At 40.3% G+C, this 20,414-nt stretch overlaps 1 protein-coding gene across 1 annotated transcript in view; it reads left to right on the top strand.

Annotated features, from left to right (window-relative positions):
* The window catches only part of efcab6 (EF-hand calcium binding domain 6), a 55,842-nt gene that overhangs the window by 6,357 nt on the left and 29,071 nt on the right, over positions 1 to 20,414 (top strand). Inside the window, exons 3-5 of the mRNA XM_041781347.1 lie at positions 1,527 to 1,630; positions 1,737 to 1,797; positions 20,201 to 20,337. Coding sequence (XP_041637281.1) covers positions 1,527 to 1,630; positions 1,737 to 1,797; positions 20,201 to 20,337 — 302 coding nt within the window. The remainder of the gene's footprint in view (positions 1 to 1,526; positions 1,631 to 1,736; positions 1,798 to 20,200; positions 20,338 to 20,414) is intronic.

Raw genomic sequence — 20,414 nt, 5'->3', positions numbered from 1 at the left:
AATTCTGCCCATTTAGATAAACATATGTGGCAAAGCCTGCATTTAACAGCATAAAACATATACAAACAGAAACACTGCGATGCAGCTTCAAGTCTGCACTAAAACGGAGACAGACAATAGAGACAGTAAAAAACCACGCCGCATTATTACAGCCTGCCTGTCTACACATAATACTCATGACAGGACCTTGGAAGTGACTCCGTTAATAAATTCTTTTATTTCTCTTTGAAAAAGCTGTCTAAACAAATGCAATGTCAGTACATTTAGTTGCACTATAAGCCTATGTTTAACTGATAAATACAGCAGCACTTTGCTTCACATTAGCACCATTATCTCTGTTAGCCCATTAGCACATTAGCTGCTAGCATAACTTCACAGCTTACAAAAGTCAAATAACATCCTCCACTGAAAACACCATCAAATAGTCCTAACTAACAAAAGCTCTGTGAACTTTAAATCACGTTAAAACTGTGCATTACAAATAAAAAATTGAGTCTTACCGTCAATTTTCCAATTTTAGTCGTCTCACTGATGATCTCAACTGTAACCTCCGCTAAAACAGTAAAATCATCGTGGTTTATTTAGAGTTGTCCCGAAGAAATACAAAAGCGTCCACTGTGTATATTTTAGTACAGTCAGGGGCTCTTCCCACGCTGCTGCCGCTGATTAGCCAGGACGCCCCAAGCATGAGCATCCAGATACAAAGAAGTGAGATTGTGCACTCATGGCGGCCCTAACAATCCACGCCTTCCTGAAACATGATTCTGTGTTGAATACAGTTCCACTACATCTAAGAATTGATAATAGGTAGATTCACCCACTCATCAGAGTCCACTACACCTCTGCTCAGCCCAGGCCTGTCCTGCATCTGTATTTATGCTGCTCAGCTAACTGCAGTATCCTTTGTTTCGGTTTCTTTCCCTGCATAGTTTTGAGTTGCTCTTAAGTTCCTCTGAGATAGGCTTTGTTTGGCGCCATCCAGGTTGATGACATGAATATTCACCACCCAAATAAGCCATGTGCTGTCTTATGTAGATACGTATCACAACCAGGTATTTGGTAATTGGCATATTTTTCAGCTGAACATTTTGGAAGTTAATATTCTTATCTGCCAGACTTCATCCTGTGAAGCCAACCAAAGACAGGTAAATGCCAGCTAACAGAAACTCTGGTTCTTGAAATATTGCAGTCACAAGCAACAGATGCAAAAGAGCCCAATGCCTTGGTTTTTGAGCTATATCCTTAAAGATACAATGCAAGGTGTGAAAAAACTCCCTCAAAGCCTTCTTGCGATTTCATGTTTGTAAGAATTATAGTAGCATGGACCTACAGGGACCGCTGTCGCTGTCATGGAGAATGAAAGGTATTAAAAAAAACCCTAGTCAAGCACTGTGTAATGTTTCTGAGCTGCTGCATGTTGTTAACACCATAGCCTTTTTCTCTTGCCGTGGAGGGCCCTTTCTGACCCTCAGTTTGATCTTTCCTGTCACTGTTGTAGTCGTCATTGTTTTGTGTGTTTGCTACAGGTGTGTGAAAGCAGCGGTGAGACAGTTGACTACCTCCAGTTTCTGCAGCGTTACAGTCGAGCTCCAGCGGCCTGCGGAGCCTCCAGCAGCCGTTGCAGCGTTAGGTACACACTCCTCTACCCTCTATCATCACACCCAGCAGACGTTTAAACACAACGCTGAGTTTGAATCTGCAGATGATTTAACTGTGTGTTTGTCTGTGTGTTTCAGGTGTTTTTCGCTGAACTCCCCCATGTCTCTGAGTGAGATACAGGAGCATCTAAAAGAAAAGGTGTGTACTCTTTCTTTACCTTCTCTCACCTCCAGTTTTGACTTGTTGATCTTTAAAAGCTTCTACCTGAGATGAAATTGATAAGTTAGTAAATGCTGGGCTTTCCTGAGGTTTTTCTTGAGGTTTTGTTTATCAAAGGTTCTATAGATGAATTGGATAAGTATTAATGTACAGTATATTTGAGCAGCAAGCTGCTTTTGCAACACTACTCCAATCTCAAAGAAATGATGTAGTGAATCTACTACATCTTAGAGCCAGAGCAACTTCTTATTTCAGGCCTTAGATTAACCACAAGCTAAGGTAAACTGTTTCAATAAAAGCTTAAGTGTTTTTGTACAATCATCTACAAGCATTTGTCTGAATATAAAGTTAAACAACACCTTCGAAGAACAAAAAATTTAAAAAGAAGGAAATGAAATTACAAACAAAAGGCAAAAACTACAAAGTAAACATTGAAAAGAAAAAAGATAACTTTTGGAGGATTTTTAACTCCTAAAAATTGAGTAAAATATAAAATCCAAGTAAATCCATAGGGTTCACTAATAAAAGTATGTCTTAAAAAGACATTACAGGCTCAGCTCTTCAGGCAGATCATTCATCATTACTGGAGCCTCTACATGCATGCATGTAAGGTATGTCGCTAATGTAGCTAAATCTGTATTGTAAAAAAGCGACCACACAATATAAAATAGTTAAGTGACAAGTTTTACAGCTTTTTTGAGTTAAGGGGCCCAGCAAATTGCATAACAAACTCATAGCTAAAAAAAATTGAGTTGGCAAAAAATCTACACTCAAAAATTATATATCAGTTGGCGCAACTAAAATAGTTGAGCCAACTATTAAACTATTTAGATTTGCTTAAGCTGGACCTGTTTTTAGAAGTAGTTATGTAAATGTTGGCTTGCTTTAATCTTTGTTAGCTTTAGCTAAAGCTATCGTAGCTACATTCAAGCACATCTTAAAACTAATGTTAACTACATAGCAAGCAAAGCTTTGTTAGCCTTAGCTTTTAGGGTCTATATTCTAATACCGTAAATACACGCTAAAACTTTTTAAATAAATTTGATTAAACTTCTGGTTTAGGATGAGTAAAGGTTGAGGAAACAGGAAACACCCTGCCAAACCCAATTACAAAACATTTATTAAAGACTAATGTAGCTTATTCTATACTGAAAAAACAGGTTGTATGTGTGTATATATATTTAGACCACCCTAACCCTAACCAAAGCAAGGTTTATGCCACAGCTGCCCTAAATTAACAGCATTGGTAATTACCAAAACCATTTTTTATGTTTCTGCAATGGTTAATACTCCAATATGTAAAAGCTCTTTAACCCAAATGATATTTTTAATGCTAAAATATAATTATTATTCTTATCCATGAATTTTCAAATGTACTGATTTACAAAAAACTGAAAAAATAGTAAAGCACATTAATATTTCTTGATTAATATGTCAAATTATAGTTATTTACAGCATTCCTGAACAGAAAAAAATGAGTTTTAGTGGTTGGATGTTATGCTTGATTCATTTCTGACTTCTCAGAGAAGCCCAGTGAGCCGGCTCAAATTTGGGTAAATTCAGTTTGAAATCCCTCATTCCTGTTCAAAATGGTAAAACGTGGAGAACTCACTGAAAATGAAAGAGTCCGCATTAAAGCACTTCATGATGCTGGAGACAAATATGACAGGTGGTCTAATAAATTTGTTAAGCACTGTGTCTTACATAGTTTAAGAAACGTGTTGTGTGTGTTGTGTCAAGTAGTTAAGTAATCAAAGTGCACCCAATAAATCATAATTTGTTCATTCAAGCATTAATCAAGCTGATTATTTTTTACAATGTAAAGCTAACAAAGCTACGCAAGCTACATTGGTTAAGTAGTTTCATAACTAACTAAGCTAAAGCTACAAACAAAGCTGCCTTAGCTACATTAGATTATGCTACATTTGGTAAACTAGACCTGTTTTAAAAGTATTTTCACAAATGGTGGCTCTCTTTAGCTTCTTTACTTAAAACTATTATAGCTACATTGGCTAGTTAGTGAGACTTTGTTAGTTCTAGCTAAAGCTAATGATGTTAAAGCATCCCCTGCTTTTGTAAGTGCTTCTAAAACAGGTCTATAATCTAATTTTGGGTTAGACATTGGACCTTTTTTCTGTTTTTTTATGTAATGTTACTTTGTCTGTAATGTTCGCAAAAACAAAACAAAATGTCTGCAGTCTGCATCTCGACCCTCCCCATTAAACTGCTTGGTTCCATGAAAACAGCGCCACATCTTTCTTGAAATTAATAAAACAGATGTTAGTGTCGATGTTTTCACACATGCACAACAGGCTTGAAAAATTTGTAAATCATTCGGGACAAGCTGCATGTGTGCACATTTTTTTACCCTGACTTTTCCTTTAATTTTCCTATCATCTCCCACATATTGAAGACAGGTGAAGTTTGAACAAAAAGATGAGTGAAAAGGATCATGGGATTAGGGCTGAAGGAATGAATTTATGTGGGATGAAGGACAGATTATGGTTGAACTTGTGATCAGGGGTGGTGGCAGTAGAAAATGTGTCATAGGATAAAAATTTGTACAAGGATTGAACAAAGTCTTTCAGGAGTGCTCGTGTGAAAAACCTATTTAAAGGTTTTACACACATTTTTTTCTCCATATCCATTAAAGAATGCATTAATCTCCAAAGTCGGCGCTCTAAAGACAGAAAACACTCAGAAAATAAGTGAAATCTTCTAAAACGCTGCCGTGACTCACAGGACTCCCTCCCAGTGTCTGTGCTTGTGATTCACGTGTTTGTGGGACCGTCTCTGGCAGGACTGCGGCTCTACGTAGGAAGCATGACAGAATCCACTCTGGATTTGTGCTGCTTGTGTTCCACATATTAAAGCGAGATGTGGATGTTGTCGAACCTTTTTAAATCCTCACCGTGGATGAAAGAACGCCTGAGGGCGAAACAGGCCCGTCCTCGTCTTCATGACAGACAAACATCAGAAAAACATCCTTCACAGCCCACATCTTTCTGTCGTCACGTTTATCTGCAGTCCATCCGTGACTTCCTCTCTCTTCATCACTCCTTTCTCTCCGCTCATAAGATTTTTCTCCTCTCTTGTCTTACAAAGCGAGCAGATTTGTCCAAAGAGAGCGACGTCGAGGAAAAATAAAGTGAAGCATGCCGGGGCGACGAAACCTGACAGCTGCGTGTCAGAGTATCCCACGCTGAGAAACAAATCAACCTTTTCAGACGGAAATATCCCATCAACACTCACAGCAGTCTTTTTAAAACACATCTTTGTTTACCACATTAACTTTTTTTGGTCGCATTTTTCAAAACACCTACATTTATCTGTAAAGCATCTATTCTACATGGTGCTATAATAAAAAAAGTATGTAAGGGCGCTAAAAGATGTGATAGAAACACAAACCATTAATACAGGAATTCAGCTCACAAAATTTTAGACCTTTGACTTAAAAAAAGGCATTACAACTTTAACTGAACATATTTTAGCTTACTGCACCTCAAAGAGCAAATGACCCCTAAAACCCTTTCTGAGTTGCTTGGAGTGTTCCTTTGTCTTCATGGTGTGATGGTAGCCATGAATACCGATAAACCAGTGACTGGACCTTCCAAACACAGGTGTTTTTATCCTACAGTCACTTGAGACACCCTCAGGTGAGCCTCATTTCACTAATTGTGAGTCTACTTGCACCAATTGACAAGACATAGAACACTTATTCATGCCACTAAATCCAAGCTCTTGTTCTGCCCTGGGCTTCCTAAATCACATATTCCCACTTGATTTAGACTCTGCTTTACAACATCAAAATAGGCACTGTCATCGAGAGCTACACCAAGTTTACTTTCTGAGCACAAGGGCCAATCTCCGTTTTCCAGCCAATAATTCTTGTTTTGTATTTTCTCATCTTATTTTGAAGCTGCTCTTCGTTCATGGCTCTTTCTCAGGTGGACGTTCATCATGTAAGGAACATATGATGCAATTGTTAATCCTCGCCATACAATTCCTCCTTCCTCCATCTTTTTAAACACTTTGTATCTGACGTCCAAGATGCTGTTGTCATGGCAACAGGATGTAGATGTTGGCGTGCCCAGGTAGGGAACCCTTTGAGGGACAAAAAGAGTGTTTGTTTGTTTAGCGGTGATGAATAAATCAGAAAAATCGAGCGGTGTTTACGGAGAGACATCTCCGGGGAATCCCTCTCTGCAGCGAGCACGCTTTTAGGGACTCTGATCTCTGTCAGAACTGTTTGTCAATTACTGTAATAAGAGCGAGCGTGTTTGAGCGTGTGCGTGAGTGGTCACTGTCTGATGACTGGTGGAGGAGCAGCAGCTGGGCCTGATAATGAGTGATGCTCACACACATATGATGAAGTACCAGTCACAGCTGTTTAGCCCATGTGCTCGCCTCACTTATCAATATTCAATTAAGATCACTGCATCTCCCTAGAACACACACTAAAACACACACACTAAAACACACACTGTTTCTGAAGGCATCCAAGGGTGGAGTGAAGGATGTTTCTTAACTCTTTATGAACTCCGTCTGTCTTTATCTCCTCCTCTCTGAGGTTTGGGCCCACTTTGTAGGTTCATAATTCAAATATGAGAAGAAATTGTTAAATATTTATTAAAAACAACTGATCATAAAATATACTATATGGACAAAAGTATCTGTCCACACCTGTTAATTTTTAAATGCAGGTGTTTCAATCAGACCCATATCCACAGGTGTATAAAATCAAGTCCTTAGCTATGCAGTCTCCATTTGCAAACATTTGTGATACAACATGGGTCGTTCTGAAGAGCTCAGTGACCTAAAGAGTATTGCTTCCTTTGCAATAAGACAGTTTCTGACATTTCAGGATATTCCACAGTCAACTGTCAATGATATTATTAGAAAATGGAAGAGTTTAGGAACAGCAGCAACTGAGCTACAAAGTGTAATAGTCGACAAAACTCTGCTGGTTCCGAAGCTGAAGAGTTCTGAACTTCCAAACGCGTTATTGTAAGCACAAAAACTGAGGTGGGAGCCTTATAGGATGGGTTTCTATGGCTGACAACTTCATGTAGGTCTCACATCACCAAGCCTAATGCCACGCCTCAGATGGAGTGGTGTAAAGCATGCTGACACTGGACTAAAATGGAAACATGTTCTATCGAGTGACGAATTATGCTTCTTTATTTGATAGTCAGTTGAGTAAGTCTGGGTTTGGCAGATGCCGGGAGAATGTGACCTGCCTGACTACTTCATGCCATCTGTGATGTTTGGTGGAGGAGGGATATCGATGAGGCTGTTTTTCAAGGTTTGGGCTAGACCCCCTGTCTTAATGCTTCAAGACATTTTTGACAATGCTATGCTTCCAACTGTATGGCAGCAATTTGGGGAAGGCCCTTTTCTATTCTATCATGACTTTGCCCCTGTGCACAAATCAGGGGCTATAAAGACATGGTTTGATCAGTGCATTGTGGAAGAACCTGACTGGTCCACACAGAGCCCGGACCTCAATCCCACTGAGCACCTTTGGGATGAACTGGAACAGAGATGAATGCTCTACGATACATGCTCTACAGAATGATTGGGCATAAATTCCCACGGAAACACTCCAAAATCTTGTGGAAAGCCTTCCAAGAAGAGTGGAGGGGGTTATAGCAACAAAAGCCAGACTGCTGTACGGTGGCAGGGAAGCCCTGGATGGGGCGAGGCAGAGAAGCAGTTCCAATGCCCGTGGCTGACAGGGTCTGTGGGTGCTGCAAACCAGAGAACCCTGGGGCGGTGGTGACCCAGGAGCTCAAGGAGGCGGTGAATGCAGAGCCTCTGGTGTGTGCTGAGTGCCCATCCTCGCTCAGGGTTTCCTCATTGCAGGCATAGGTTTGGATTTGGGATTGGGCGAACAAGTGCTTGTGGATCACTTAACACAGTGAGTCCCAGAAACCTTTGGCAAACAGGTTGCTGTGAGGCTGTGTGGTCCTTCTTCTTGATTATGTGGCCCCTCGGCTGGTACGTACGCATGGAGTCCCTGGGTGATGTGTCCATGCTGGTCCTTGTCTGCTGATTTGATTTTCTTAAAGGAAACCATTTGTTTCATCAGTTGCTCTCTGCTGAACGGTGAGTTTCGATAGACATACAACCTGCAGGGAAGTTCACTTAAAAGGAATTAAATCCTAGAAATTAAAGCTAGGAAAAGTTTAAAAACAAGCCAAATTCCTCAGACAGCTGTCATTTTATGACCAGGCAGAAGCTAAATTGTGTCAAACAGTCCTAAGAACATCTTTGAAAAGACAAACTCACAATCACACTCCTGTCTTCTCTGTGATGGATGATTGAGCTGTTTTTGTCATTTTGATCCCAGTTTGAAAAGATAAAACTAATCTTTTCTTTATCTCTTTAAATCTGCCATTTGGTGGAAAAATAGTGGTTTAATCTCTCTTATTATGGCTGTCAACACTTCGTCTACCTTCCTAATTTTCCATGCAGCTTACAGCTTTTTTTATTGGTAAAACTTTGCACTTTTAAAGATCTTATTCTGCTCTATTTTGTTCCTTTATTTGACTGAATTGATGCCACTGAGATTAAGGATAAGATTAAATGTTTAGAGACTGAAAGAAGAGTTTGTTAGTGAGCATTTAAACAATGAGCCTTAGCTAACAACAGACATAGAATACAACATACAGTGCTGTATTTGCCCCCTTTCTGATTCCTGATTTTTTTGCATATTGATCATGCTTTAATGTTTCAGATCATCAAACCAATGACTCTTGACTCTTGACTCTTCAGCAAACCAGGGCCACAGCCATTATCTACAAATGGGGAAGATTGGGAACAGTGGTAAACCTTCCAAAGGAGTGGAATAAGAAATAAGAAATTAAGCTCCAAAATGCCCCCATTACAATAGCTACAGTACATAAATCTAAACTGAGGCATCCAGAGCAGAATCACAATATTCAATCTATAGTTTCTGGAGGTATTTTGTATAATTTGCTCTCCTAATTGTCGCCTCTCTCAAGCAGTTCTTGAATAAACCAACCCGACAGCAGGAAGCTTCCCATATGGGGGATTCCCAGGCGTAAATCCTCATCAAATGCGGGTCTGTGGTCTAATCTGCATCTATTTCAGGAGCCACAGCGTGAGCATTTGTGGGAAGCCCTCTTGTAGACCCTCCATGTTGTTTAGGTGATGTAGTGCCTTTGTAATACTAATGTTTGGACGGGGAGCGACAGCAGCAGAGTGGTCCCAGAGCCCCTTATTATCCCTCTGAGCTCCACTTTAATGCCGCCTGTCGCCGGCACTCTGGAGCCCGACCAGAGAGAAATTAGCCCTCTAATTGACAGACAAAAGAAAGTTCATGTGTGCGCTCTCTCATGATTACTGTCTGATCTCCGTTTTCTCCATCGCGGAGCTTTTCCTCCTCCTCAGCTCCCGTTTGTGATCGGACTCCCTTCATTCGCCTCCAACTCTGTCGCTCCTCTCCGTCTCCCCTCTTTCATCACTCCTCTTCAGAGAGCCGTCCCGTCCCTCTGCTCGTCTCCTTCCCATAATTCATAGTGACAGGAAAGGTTAGAGCGATCACGGCGGAGCGCTGGCTGACATAGAGAGGAGAATCAAGAGTCTTTAAAGCCTTGTCGTTAGCCGGCGTTTACAAGTGGGCATGGTTTGACTGTAAATACTGAAACACAGCTTTTTCTCTGACATTTACTGAAGTTAGAGAGGATATGAGAGTTGTAGATCTACACTTTCATACTTACGATAACATGACCAGCCTCCTGAGAGGTTCATATAGATACAGACGGAGCTTTCTGTCCATGATCTGCACCTATATTGTGTGTGCTTCTGCATGGCTTCTCAAAGGCTGCAATACCATTGCTGATCACACGGGCAGTGTTGAGCAGATGTAGCCAACAGTTCAAGAGCAGCAAAACACAGTGAAGAACTGCACGTCAGGTTGGACTGGGTTCTGCGTCAGCGGCTGTTTTGTTCAATTTCTCCAACATTTCAAGTTTTTCAGCAAATCATTTTCCGACAACTTTGCAAAAACGTGTGCACTTTCACCAGTAGCTAGCTGTGAACTAAAGATGTCACTTAATGGGAACTTACAGAAGTTGTGTGCAAATACCCAACACTCAGTGCAACTGTGAACAATGTTTTATCCTTATAAACACAGTCTCATTATTTGATAGCCAGACTTCGTAAATTTAAGGGCTTGGGGTTTAGGTGTTACTGGTTAAGAACAAAAGAAACTAGGATGGTCAAGTATGACCCCTGGAACAGGCTCAAAACACCTCCATTTTTGCTAATTTAATCAAAATGGCAGATTTCATGTAGGAGTTAGATTTTTGCTCCAGCAGATTTTTTTGTAGATGTCTCTAAGCTGAATCTACAAGCCAAATTTCATACCTCTATGTCAAAGTCCCTTTTGGGGCTTTTCCGTAGAAGCACGACAAGTGGCGCCAATGAGGCAATTCCTGAGGGCCCTTTGTGAAACCTACATCAACCCTGCATTTTCAGATCACATGGAAGTGTGCCAATTTTTTTGTTTTTCAACATGTTAAGGGGTCCAAAAAGGCTGGGGCATGATTAAAATAAATAGTAATAAAGATGAAACCAATCAATTTCAACAGGGCTCTCGCACCCTTGCCCTTTGTGGCACTGACTCACAGGTTGGAAGCCATTTGCCTTTTTTTTGCACACCAGATGGCAAGTCAGTGCTGTATCTGGTCTGAAAATAACCATAAATACCCTAGCAAGAGGGATCAAAAATAGGGTGCAAGCTGTGGTGAGATCTCTTGATCCAATGGGAAACATGGAGCACCAGGATTAGCTCTCCAGCTGCCAAGCCAACTGATACAAGTTGAGTATTTGAATGTGCCATGCTTATGATTGGTCAAAAACATTAGTGAAGGATTAAAATTCTGTTTATTTTTTTTTAATTTGGGATGAAGCCAATTGATTTAGCAGGGTAGTTAGAGTATTTTGGCAGGCTTGTGCATTGAGCCAGGCCCTGCTCATGATGCATCTATTTTGCACAATGCAAAACTTTGCATTTAGGCACATGGACAGCAAGCTTTTTGTAATGGAGCAGTTGTGACAGCCTGGAGTCATACCTTCCACTACTGGAGGTTGGCTGGGAGTGTTGGCATTGAAGGGGTGTTAAAATGGGTTTTGATGCCACACTTGTTTCATTGTGAGCCACATGGGTGTAGGTTTAGCAGTCTTCAGTTTTGGTAGGGACACATCATTTTCTTTGGGAGAGGGGTCTTATTATTACTTATTCTACATAAAATTGTTTTTATTTGGTAAAGGAAGACAAAAAAAACTCAATTAGAGTTAAATAACAGCCTAAATGACTTATCATGAATTTGATATTTGTGTCAGAGTCTGAAGCAAAAATGACTGATGGGTTTCTTACTTTACTTCTGATTATCCAGACTTTAACATAAAAAGGAATAACTTTAAATGTTTCTGTTTTATCTAGAAATTCAACATATAAGTCCCGTGCAGAAGTTTAAAGCATGAATAGGCCACTAAGGATTTACAGAGGGCCCGACGTGTCACTACTCAGGGGTAAAGGTCAAGCTTGATGCCATCTCTTTTGTCCCATCCTTTTCACCCCTGATAATACCCCCAGAGACTGCCTGCAGTTTTGGGCCCACTGGAACATCCACAGCACAATCGGGGGCTTGTGGCAACCCTACTACCCACCTGGACAGTACCCAAGGCCATGCTTACTCGCACATCCGTCCCTGGGCTTGCTTGCCCCTTCACATCGTACTTCAGCCTCAATTTTTGGCCCAAACATGCTGAAAAGTTCTGCACAGTAATGTATGTGTTATTTTTTAAGCACAGCCAAAGATTGTACAGTTTACTCTTTTCTGTGTAAAAGTGCTCAGATATTGGTTTAAATGTGGGAATGGCAGTAATCTTGCCTATAACGCCCTTTGAGCGTGAAACCAGCCTGTGGTAAACATGTTTGCAGTCTTTATGCTCATTTTTAAGTTCACTTTCCTGTAAGAAAACAGGTCAGACAAACCAAACAAACCAGTCTGAAGTTTTACTCTACCTAAATCTGCTCTGCTACAGATTGATTTTATTCATAACAGAGGATTATCGAAGTGACTTCAGCCTGCCAAAACTTAATCCTGCAGAAAATTCTCTGGACTTTTAAATATCAACACAGCTGTCAGCAGATTTAAAACTTTTATTGTCTTTAAAAAAAAAATCAAATCCATCAATAGAGCTTCACTTCTGACTGTCATCGTTTCTATCCAGAGACCGCCACCTTCATGTCTGTCAGAGATCATCTCCTACTGTGAGGTGCTTGTATGGACAACATACTCAGGAAGATTTCAGAACCAGAATGCCCAAAAATTCCTACTTTTTGGAAACCTTGGCACCTGAATAACTTTCCATCTGTCTAAAGTGAAATACATAAGATACAATTTTCAGCCGCAACCTCAACCAATTTTTCCAAATACTCTTTTAAAGAGCGCTTACGGGGTCCCATCTAATTGTTTACCATGCCAGATGTACATGCCAAAATGAATGAGTTTTTGAGCGTGATTAGACCATTGGAAGTCCATTTAAATATGGCACACAATAATTAGAATGAGAAAGAGAAAACCTCAGAACTTAGATTTTTTTTTTTTTTAGATCTGTGGTGTATTTCTCATAAAGAGGGAGAAAACCTGTTAAAAGTGCTCTTCCTGGTTCGTGCTGCAAGCTAATCTAGAATGCTTATGAGACGCTCACAGCGTGAATCAGGAAGAGCCTTTAGAACAGTTTTTCTCTCATTTTGTGAAATTCCTCAGTGAAACAAAAATGTTGGTTTACATTTGAGTAAATATGGAGTGCAGTTTTTGAGTTTTGCACATTTTGATAGCTTTTCATCATCAAGGTCTCCCCTAGCCATACACCGAAGATCATGAGGATCTGATCAACAGAGTTTGACAAGTTATAATCCCTGGAATAGGCAAAAATACCCTTAACTTTGACTAATTTGTTGAAATTAGTGGATTTTCTGTGTGAGATAGTGGAGGGGCCCAAGAGGCTTTTTTGTAGATTTCTCCAAGCTGCATCTGCATGCAAAATCTAAGAAATCTAGGACAAGACAAAGGAGGGTGCTTTAACTTTGAAAACAGTTATGAAGTCCCATTAAATATCTAATATCCCCCCAGTCCTGATGTATAGAACTGTGAAGAACTTTTTGGCAGGTTTAGTCAAAAACTGAGCCTTGAGTTAGGCGTAGATGTGGCGAGTAAGCCTGCTGGAGGGCACCATCAGGCAGGAAAGAGGATTGACAAAACCCCAGCAACTATGTGCTGAGTTTAGTTGTACTGAAAGCTACCAGCAGTGAGATGTAGCTATAGTATAGCAGCATTTTAACCGGAACTGGACCACGTTTCTGTATGAAATAAAGAGTAAAAACAACACTAAATAGCCATTCATGTTTTTGCTTTGCTGCCGACCTGCTTTGACGTAAGTTTGACATAAGTACAGGGGAGAAGAGGGTTAGTTGTGGTGTTATATACAATGGCTAATAGGTGAGTGATTAGCTAGGATGTAGCCACAGCAGCAGTTTTATTACAATGGAAAACGATTCCTTTATTTAACAAAAGCAAAATGCCACACATGACAGAAAAGATGTTTTTGCTCTTCTCCTGGTCTGCCTCAGAATGTTTTTGTGCTTGTTAGAGTGGGGTTTGCCAGTGTGTCCAGTGGCTGCTGCCACGGTAGCTTTTAGCTTGGATGTAGCTTTAGGAAAGTGTTAGTTTAATGGACAGAAATTGACCACATTTCTGTTTAAAATAAGAATGAAGAGCTTACACCAAAAGCTTGTCTTGGCAGGGATGTTTTTGCATGTATTCTGACCGGCCTTGTCTTGTATTTTATTCACAGAGAAGCTCCGCTATTCATGGCAGCAGTAGCCTGTGAAGCCAAGAGAAGCACATGCTCAAAACCTCTTTGTCTTGTTGCTCTGATTGGCCCATCATAAATGTGGCAGACAGAACGTTTCTCCAATCCCCTTCCAAGAATATTTTGAAAAAGTCCTGCCCTTCCCAAAAACCTTGTATAGGAGATTTCCCAGATGAATGTGAAATATAGCCATGCAATTGAGATATGAGATCATATCTGGCATGTTTGGTTAAGTCTGGCTGCCTTTCCCCTTCTCTCCAGCCCCGGTCATGGCATGTTGGGCCCTGCGGTGAATCCTTGACACCCTACATGCCTAAAACTTATGAAGAATTACAATAAAATCCATGCTTCGGTGCTCTGGCCTTTGCGGTGGGTGGTCTTTTCTCATGTGGACGCTGCATCTCATGTCTGTGTTGTATTAACTTTTCAGTCGGCACTTCAAATTCATGCAGGATATGTGTGGGAGCCTTTATGTGTTTGTGCACTCAAAGTTTATCACTGCCCTTGGAAATTTGTCCGACCTTCTGAGCACTAAAGTGGACAAAGGTCATGATTTGGATACCAGAGCCGACTGTAGGTCGTAGCTGTTGAGATTGAACTGATCAGCTGAGAGGCACGCAGAGGGCGTGCTCATGCACACAGGAGTGGCTGGATTAGCATATAACAGGCCGGTAAACAAAAACAACAGAGCTTTCATTAATTAAGGAGCGAGGGGCTGGGTGGGCAGACGGATGGGCGAGTGCTGCTGAGACAGTACGAGCGCGGCACAGCGCCAGGCCTCCAACCACGCCAACCAGAACACAGCTGCCTAATGGAGCGCTGGCATCGCTGAAGGACGGGGGAGCGGAGAGAGGGAGGGAGGGAGGGAGCGAGAGATAAAGCTAAATAATCAAGGAATTTAAAGTCAAAAAAAGGCAGAGGGAGGCATGGGCTGGAGACAAAAGAGGATGGAGAGAGAGAGGGAAACAAAGTTTGAGAGGGAATAGAGAAGAGGAGGAAACAAAGGCAGATAAAAGGAGAGGGGGGGGAGATGAGATGGAGATAGAGATGGAGATTGGATGATATCCCTCTGTCTCTGTTCATTAATACCGTATGATCTCCTCTCTGCCTCCTTTGTGATTTTAACACATTTCTAATTAGCACAGAATCCTCTAAGTTGGAGTGGGAGGGAGGAGGACGGGGGGTAGAGAATCATATTTTTATCTGTCTTTAATAAATTCACTTTCATTTGATCTTTTTTTAAACACTCGGGCTGCTGTGCAGAGCCTCCTTCCTTTCCCCCGACTGAGCCAGAATGAAAGGTGGTGTAAACGCCAGGCTAATTGTTATGCTTGTAAGGCACGCTAGCTGAAGTTGTTGGATTACAAAAAGAAGACATTTTTAAAGTTTCACTGTCGTGTAAAACCTCAAACCTCCTCTGGGATTCAAAGACAAAAATATGCAATGACAGAACCAAACTTTGGTATCATGAAGAGTCGCTCCAGAGGTCAGGATGGGCTGTATTTTCAGGCTCGTCTGTACTCCATCTGCTCTATTTTGCGTCTTCGTGGTGACAATGTCAGAGCTGCTCATAAGGGACGCTCCCTCCACGCCTCTCGCCGAGACTCTTGGCAGCTCGTCTAATCAGAGTGCAATTAGACAGAGACTTCTCTGGGCGACAGAAGACTCTGATTACCCAAGAGTCACTGGGGGTATATTTAGTATCTCTGCTCTTGTTCCTTCGTGGGTAGCATGGCGCCCCGGAGCTACAGAGACGAGCTGGTGCACGGCTCAGACTTTGGATGGACTTGGCTTGGCTGCTCTCTGACAGCATCAGCCTGATCCAAACCCTCATTTTCAAGCTTCCTTTAGTCTGCAGGGCTCCAAATTACACTCATAGAGCTCTGCTGCTCAAGTCCTTTGATCATGATCAACAAGATAGTCTCAATCAGAACTGGTTTGCTTGTTAAGGCATGATTTTTTTATCCTTAACATACAAGCAGGTCAACCCCTTAGAAACCACTAGTTTCCACTAAAGCATGTTCTTGCAATATCCTTTGAATATTTTCAAAACATGCATCGCTTCCGTCATGGACTGGTGAAGGCCTGGAGGGCAACTACCACTGACCACTGAGCTACAACACCAGACATTTTATTCTCTGTCTCTTGAGAACAATTCGTACTTACATCACGACAACTGCAAAACAGACTGTTATTTTTAGTCATTTGAAACCCTTCTATAGCACTGAGAAACTATTTAAATCAATATAGCCAGAAAAGTACCAGTCAGTACTCCCTTCCAACTGTTCACTTAAATGTTGAAATATGATCTGACAGCACCAAAACAATCTTAGAGCACTTCATATCAACTGATAAATCCTGATATAACACACTGTCATACGGTCCCTCAGAAATCTTCTGCAAAAGTTAAATTTTTTTTCAACATGCAGGTACATCTAAAAAAATTTGAATATCACGAAAAAGTTCAATATTTTTTGTCACTCATTTCATGATGATTTTGGCTGCCATGGCATCTGCTGGTGTTGGTTCACTGTGTGTTCTGAAGTCCACAGTCAACGCAGCCATCTACTTGGAAATTTTAGAGACCTTCATGATTCCTTCTGCTGACAAGCTTTATGGAGATGCTGATTTCATTTTCCAGCAGGACTTGGCACCTGCCCACACTGCCAAAGATACCAAAAGCTGGTTCAATGACCATGGTGTTACTGTGCTTGATTGGCCAGCAAACTGGCCTGACCTGAACCCCATAGAGAATCTATGGGGTATTATCAAGAAGATGAGAGACACCAGACCCAACAATGCAGATGACCTGAAGGCCGCTATTAAAGCAACCTGGGCTTCCATTACACCTGAGCAGTGCCACAGGCTGATCGCCTCCATGCCACGCCGCATTGATGTTGTAATTCATGCAAAAGGAGGCCCAACCGAGTATTGAAGGCATAGAAATGAACATACTTTTCAAAAGCCTGACATTTCTGCTTAAAATATCCTTTTTTATTGATCTTATGTAATATTCTAATTTTCTGAGACACAGAATTTTGGGTTTTCATTATCCGTAAGCCATAATCATCAATATTTCAAGAAATAAAGGCTTGAAATATTTCATATTTAATATTGTAATATTTCTATATAATATATGGATTTCACTTTCTGAAATGATTGACAAAAAATACTAAACTTTTTCATGACATTCTAACTTTTTGAGATGTACCTGTACTTGTGGCACATTCCAGACCAAAATATGATGGAGGGGAGGAGTTTCACAGGCTGGTCGGACACCACATAGATTCCCATAGGAATGAATGGACTTCCGGCTGACTTACCTCCATAACCATACGTATGTTAGTAGTAGTAATGGTTTATTTTGAACATGTAGAAAAAGAAAAAATTGAACTGAATAGACAGAAAGCATACAGTACCAGACAGACACATGCAAAAATAATAAATGGAACAAAATAGAAACAATACTTTAGTTTACATATTCAAAAAAGATGTCCCTAACATGGTGGTAGTTACAGAAGCCCTAAAGGGCCATTTATTCATATATATTATTTATTTACTCTGTTTTCCAGTGATAACTGTAAAAATCAACTCATTATCAAGAGAAAACAAATGCTGTTATCCAGTGATAACACAAAAAAATAAGTTATCATGAGAAACCAGTGTTATCTCGAGATAACAACAAAAATAAGTCAAGATCACAAGAAAACGGACAGTGAATTTTATGTCCTTTAGGGCTTCCATAGATAGTTGATTGGCTAGCTTCAGCACCATAATAAACCTATGCAGTAATTCATTTTCCTAATATCTTACAGTAAATACCAATAATCTATGTCATAAGACATAATAAATAAGTCCAAAAATTGTTTATCAATATATTAAGCAATAATTAGCTGTGATTAAATCTTACTCAAAAAGTATGAAGTTCATTAATCACAAACTAACCTTTATCAAAAAATAATTTAATTTCTTCTCTTACAGGATCCTATATATGTTTTCTTGTATCAGAAATGATATATATCAATCATAATGTATGATTATGCACAATGTGATGGGTTAGTGATCGTACAATATATCATAATAAATTCAAAGAATTCTAATCTGGTTTATAGAGACATAACACTGAAAAAAATGTCATGGGTAAGGATAGAAAAGTTAAAAATCTGACCTGCAAAACCAGATAACACATCCCTAAGCTTACAAGAAAAAGCTTATCCTCCATGAAAACATTAGCAAATGTAGCTTACGTGGATAACAGAGCTAAAGCTCATGGATATCTATAGTAATGAAGCTATGATGCTAATGTTAGCTGTGTAAGCTATGTAGCTTTGTTATCTACGAAGCTTACATAAACACAGTTGCTAAAGGTCACATTGCTAAAGCTAAATTAGCTAAATTGGCTTTGGTAGTAATTTTAATTACGTGGCTAGCTCATAAAGCTCATGGGTATCTATACTAATGAAGCTATGAAGCTTATGTCAGCGACACAAGATATGTAGCTACATTATCTACATAGCTTACGTAACTACTGTTGCTAAAGCTCACGTTGCTAAAGCTACCATAGATACATTGGCTAACTCTGGGCTAGTGTAGCTATGTGAGCTTTAGCTAAAGCTTAAGTGAACCACCCTCTTCTTCTAAAACAGGTAAATACATAACTTAGCCCCAGTTAGACTTCTGAATTTTATCTGTTTTATTTATGAAACGTTTCGTAGGCTGTAATGTTTGCAACATGGTTATTTCATGAGTGTAACTGCCAGACTTTGTTTATGAATAAAGTTTATTTTTCCCCCTTACTGAGAATGTACCACCATGACTTTAAAACTTGAATCCATGCCTCCAGTAGCTCTCAAACATAACTGTAAGTGGGACACAAAGAATTGTGAATATTCTGGATGGTTTATTTGCCATTCAGTGCTTTTAAAGCTTTTAAGATCTGCAGTAAACAGGCTGACAGTCTTTTAAAGGCTGCAGGAAACAGCATTCATAGTCAGCATAGTTGGTAATTTGTGTAAAACAATAACATATCATCACTTTTCTTGTACGTTCTAATGAAGAAAGGTAATATTATAAAGATAAGACAGAAGTCTGGTGGAGGAGGTGTGGATGCTGGTTGGGCGTTTAATACAACAAATTGCTAGACATTAGTTGTGATTTGACACATTAGTTGATTCTCTCAAGCAAATTTCACTTAACAGATTAGATACCATACGTGTGAGCTCTGCATAACTTATATATGCAACTTTGCAACACCAATGCTATATGATTGCACTTAATAGAACCTTTTAAGTCTTTAGACCACTCAAATCTCTGCACTTCGCGCCACATTCACCCACACACACTAACACACTGATGGAGGAGGCTGCCTTTAAAGGTGTCAACCTTCCCACCAGGAGCATCTACAACATTCACACAAACACTCTCACACCAAGGGAAAAAGGCTTTTGGAGCAAGAAGGAGCAATCTGGTGTCTGGTAACTTCATAAGAGCATAAAACTTTAAACGTTTGTAGAGCTTTTGAGACCTTAGATTTTCAGAATAGAAACTATTTTGAAAAAACAACTCATGGTGTTTCTTTACATCACAGCCATCTTTAATTTCTAGAGTAACTCAATCACGAACTTTGCATTGAATTTCCCCAACCAAAAACTGATGTGTGCCCTATGAATGCAATTAAATTTCATAAATTGGTTGTTGTCTGAATTGTGGTTGTGGGGCGTGTTGGATACGTAGTAGATTTTGCCAAAATCAGGATAATTCTCGTAGTCTGATCAGGCGTTTAAAGAGTGATTATTCCTCCATTTGACAGTTGACAAAGACAATATAGTTTCAAGAAAGGCCTTCGTCCTAGAGAAACTAATTTTTACGAGGCTTAATGTAACTTTTAGATTCCTGATGATCCAAAACAATCGTTTTTGGTCTATTTCGGCCCATGCCCTTCTTTAGAGACTCCAAAATCCTCATTAGCCTTTCAGTTAATGAGCTGAAATCTGATAATGACATACTTATGCTGTCTATTTTTAAAAGCATTGATTGTTTTTCTAACATATATCCTTCAAGTGTCCTGCAGATATTAAAGATCAAGGTTACTTTATATATTTTAAGATTTAACTGGAAAATCTGTGTCCAAGTCTTGTTTGATCCTCTATCTAATAATAAAGCCATTTTAAGCTGCTGTCCTGAACCATAAGAGTGTTTTACTGACCGGTTCCCCCCTTCAGCCTCCTCCCTCCTCTTCATCTCACCTCTCTCTCCTTCCACCTTCTCATCTCTCCCTCCTCATCACTTGTCAGCACTTTAGGGAACAAACCCGGGCTTTCACAGATCAAGGCCGTCGTGTCAATAATCGTGTTCGCAGAGATGAAAGCTCCATCGAGCCGATGCTCACTAGTCGGCCGGGTTCAGGAGTTCAGCGGCGGCGCTGAGGTGTAGTGTTTCTGTTTCTGTCAGTCATGTTGTGTGAACCCTGCAGATCGGAGGCAACCTGAAGAACATGATCAGAGCGTTTCGCCTGTTTGACTACAACCGAGGAGGACGCATCCAGCAGCAGGAGTTTCGCCGCATCCTGGACAGCTACTGCATCCGCCTGACAGACAAGGAGTTCCAGAGGTGAGGGTCAGTGTAGAGTGGTATGTATGACACAACAGATTACAGAGCAAACAAATCAGTCCATTGTTCAAGACCCA

Source organism: Cheilinus undulatus, linkage group 23 (genome assembly GCF_018320785.1).
Source record: "Cheilinus undulatus linkage group 23, ASM1832078v1, whole genome shotgun sequence".
Taxonomy (NCBI): Eukaryota; Metazoa; Chordata; class Actinopteri; order Labriformes; family Labridae; genus Cheilinus; species Cheilinus undulatus.
The sequence above is the reverse complement of the archived record's forward strand: the minus strand, read 5'-3'. Positions and strand labels throughout refer to the sequence as shown.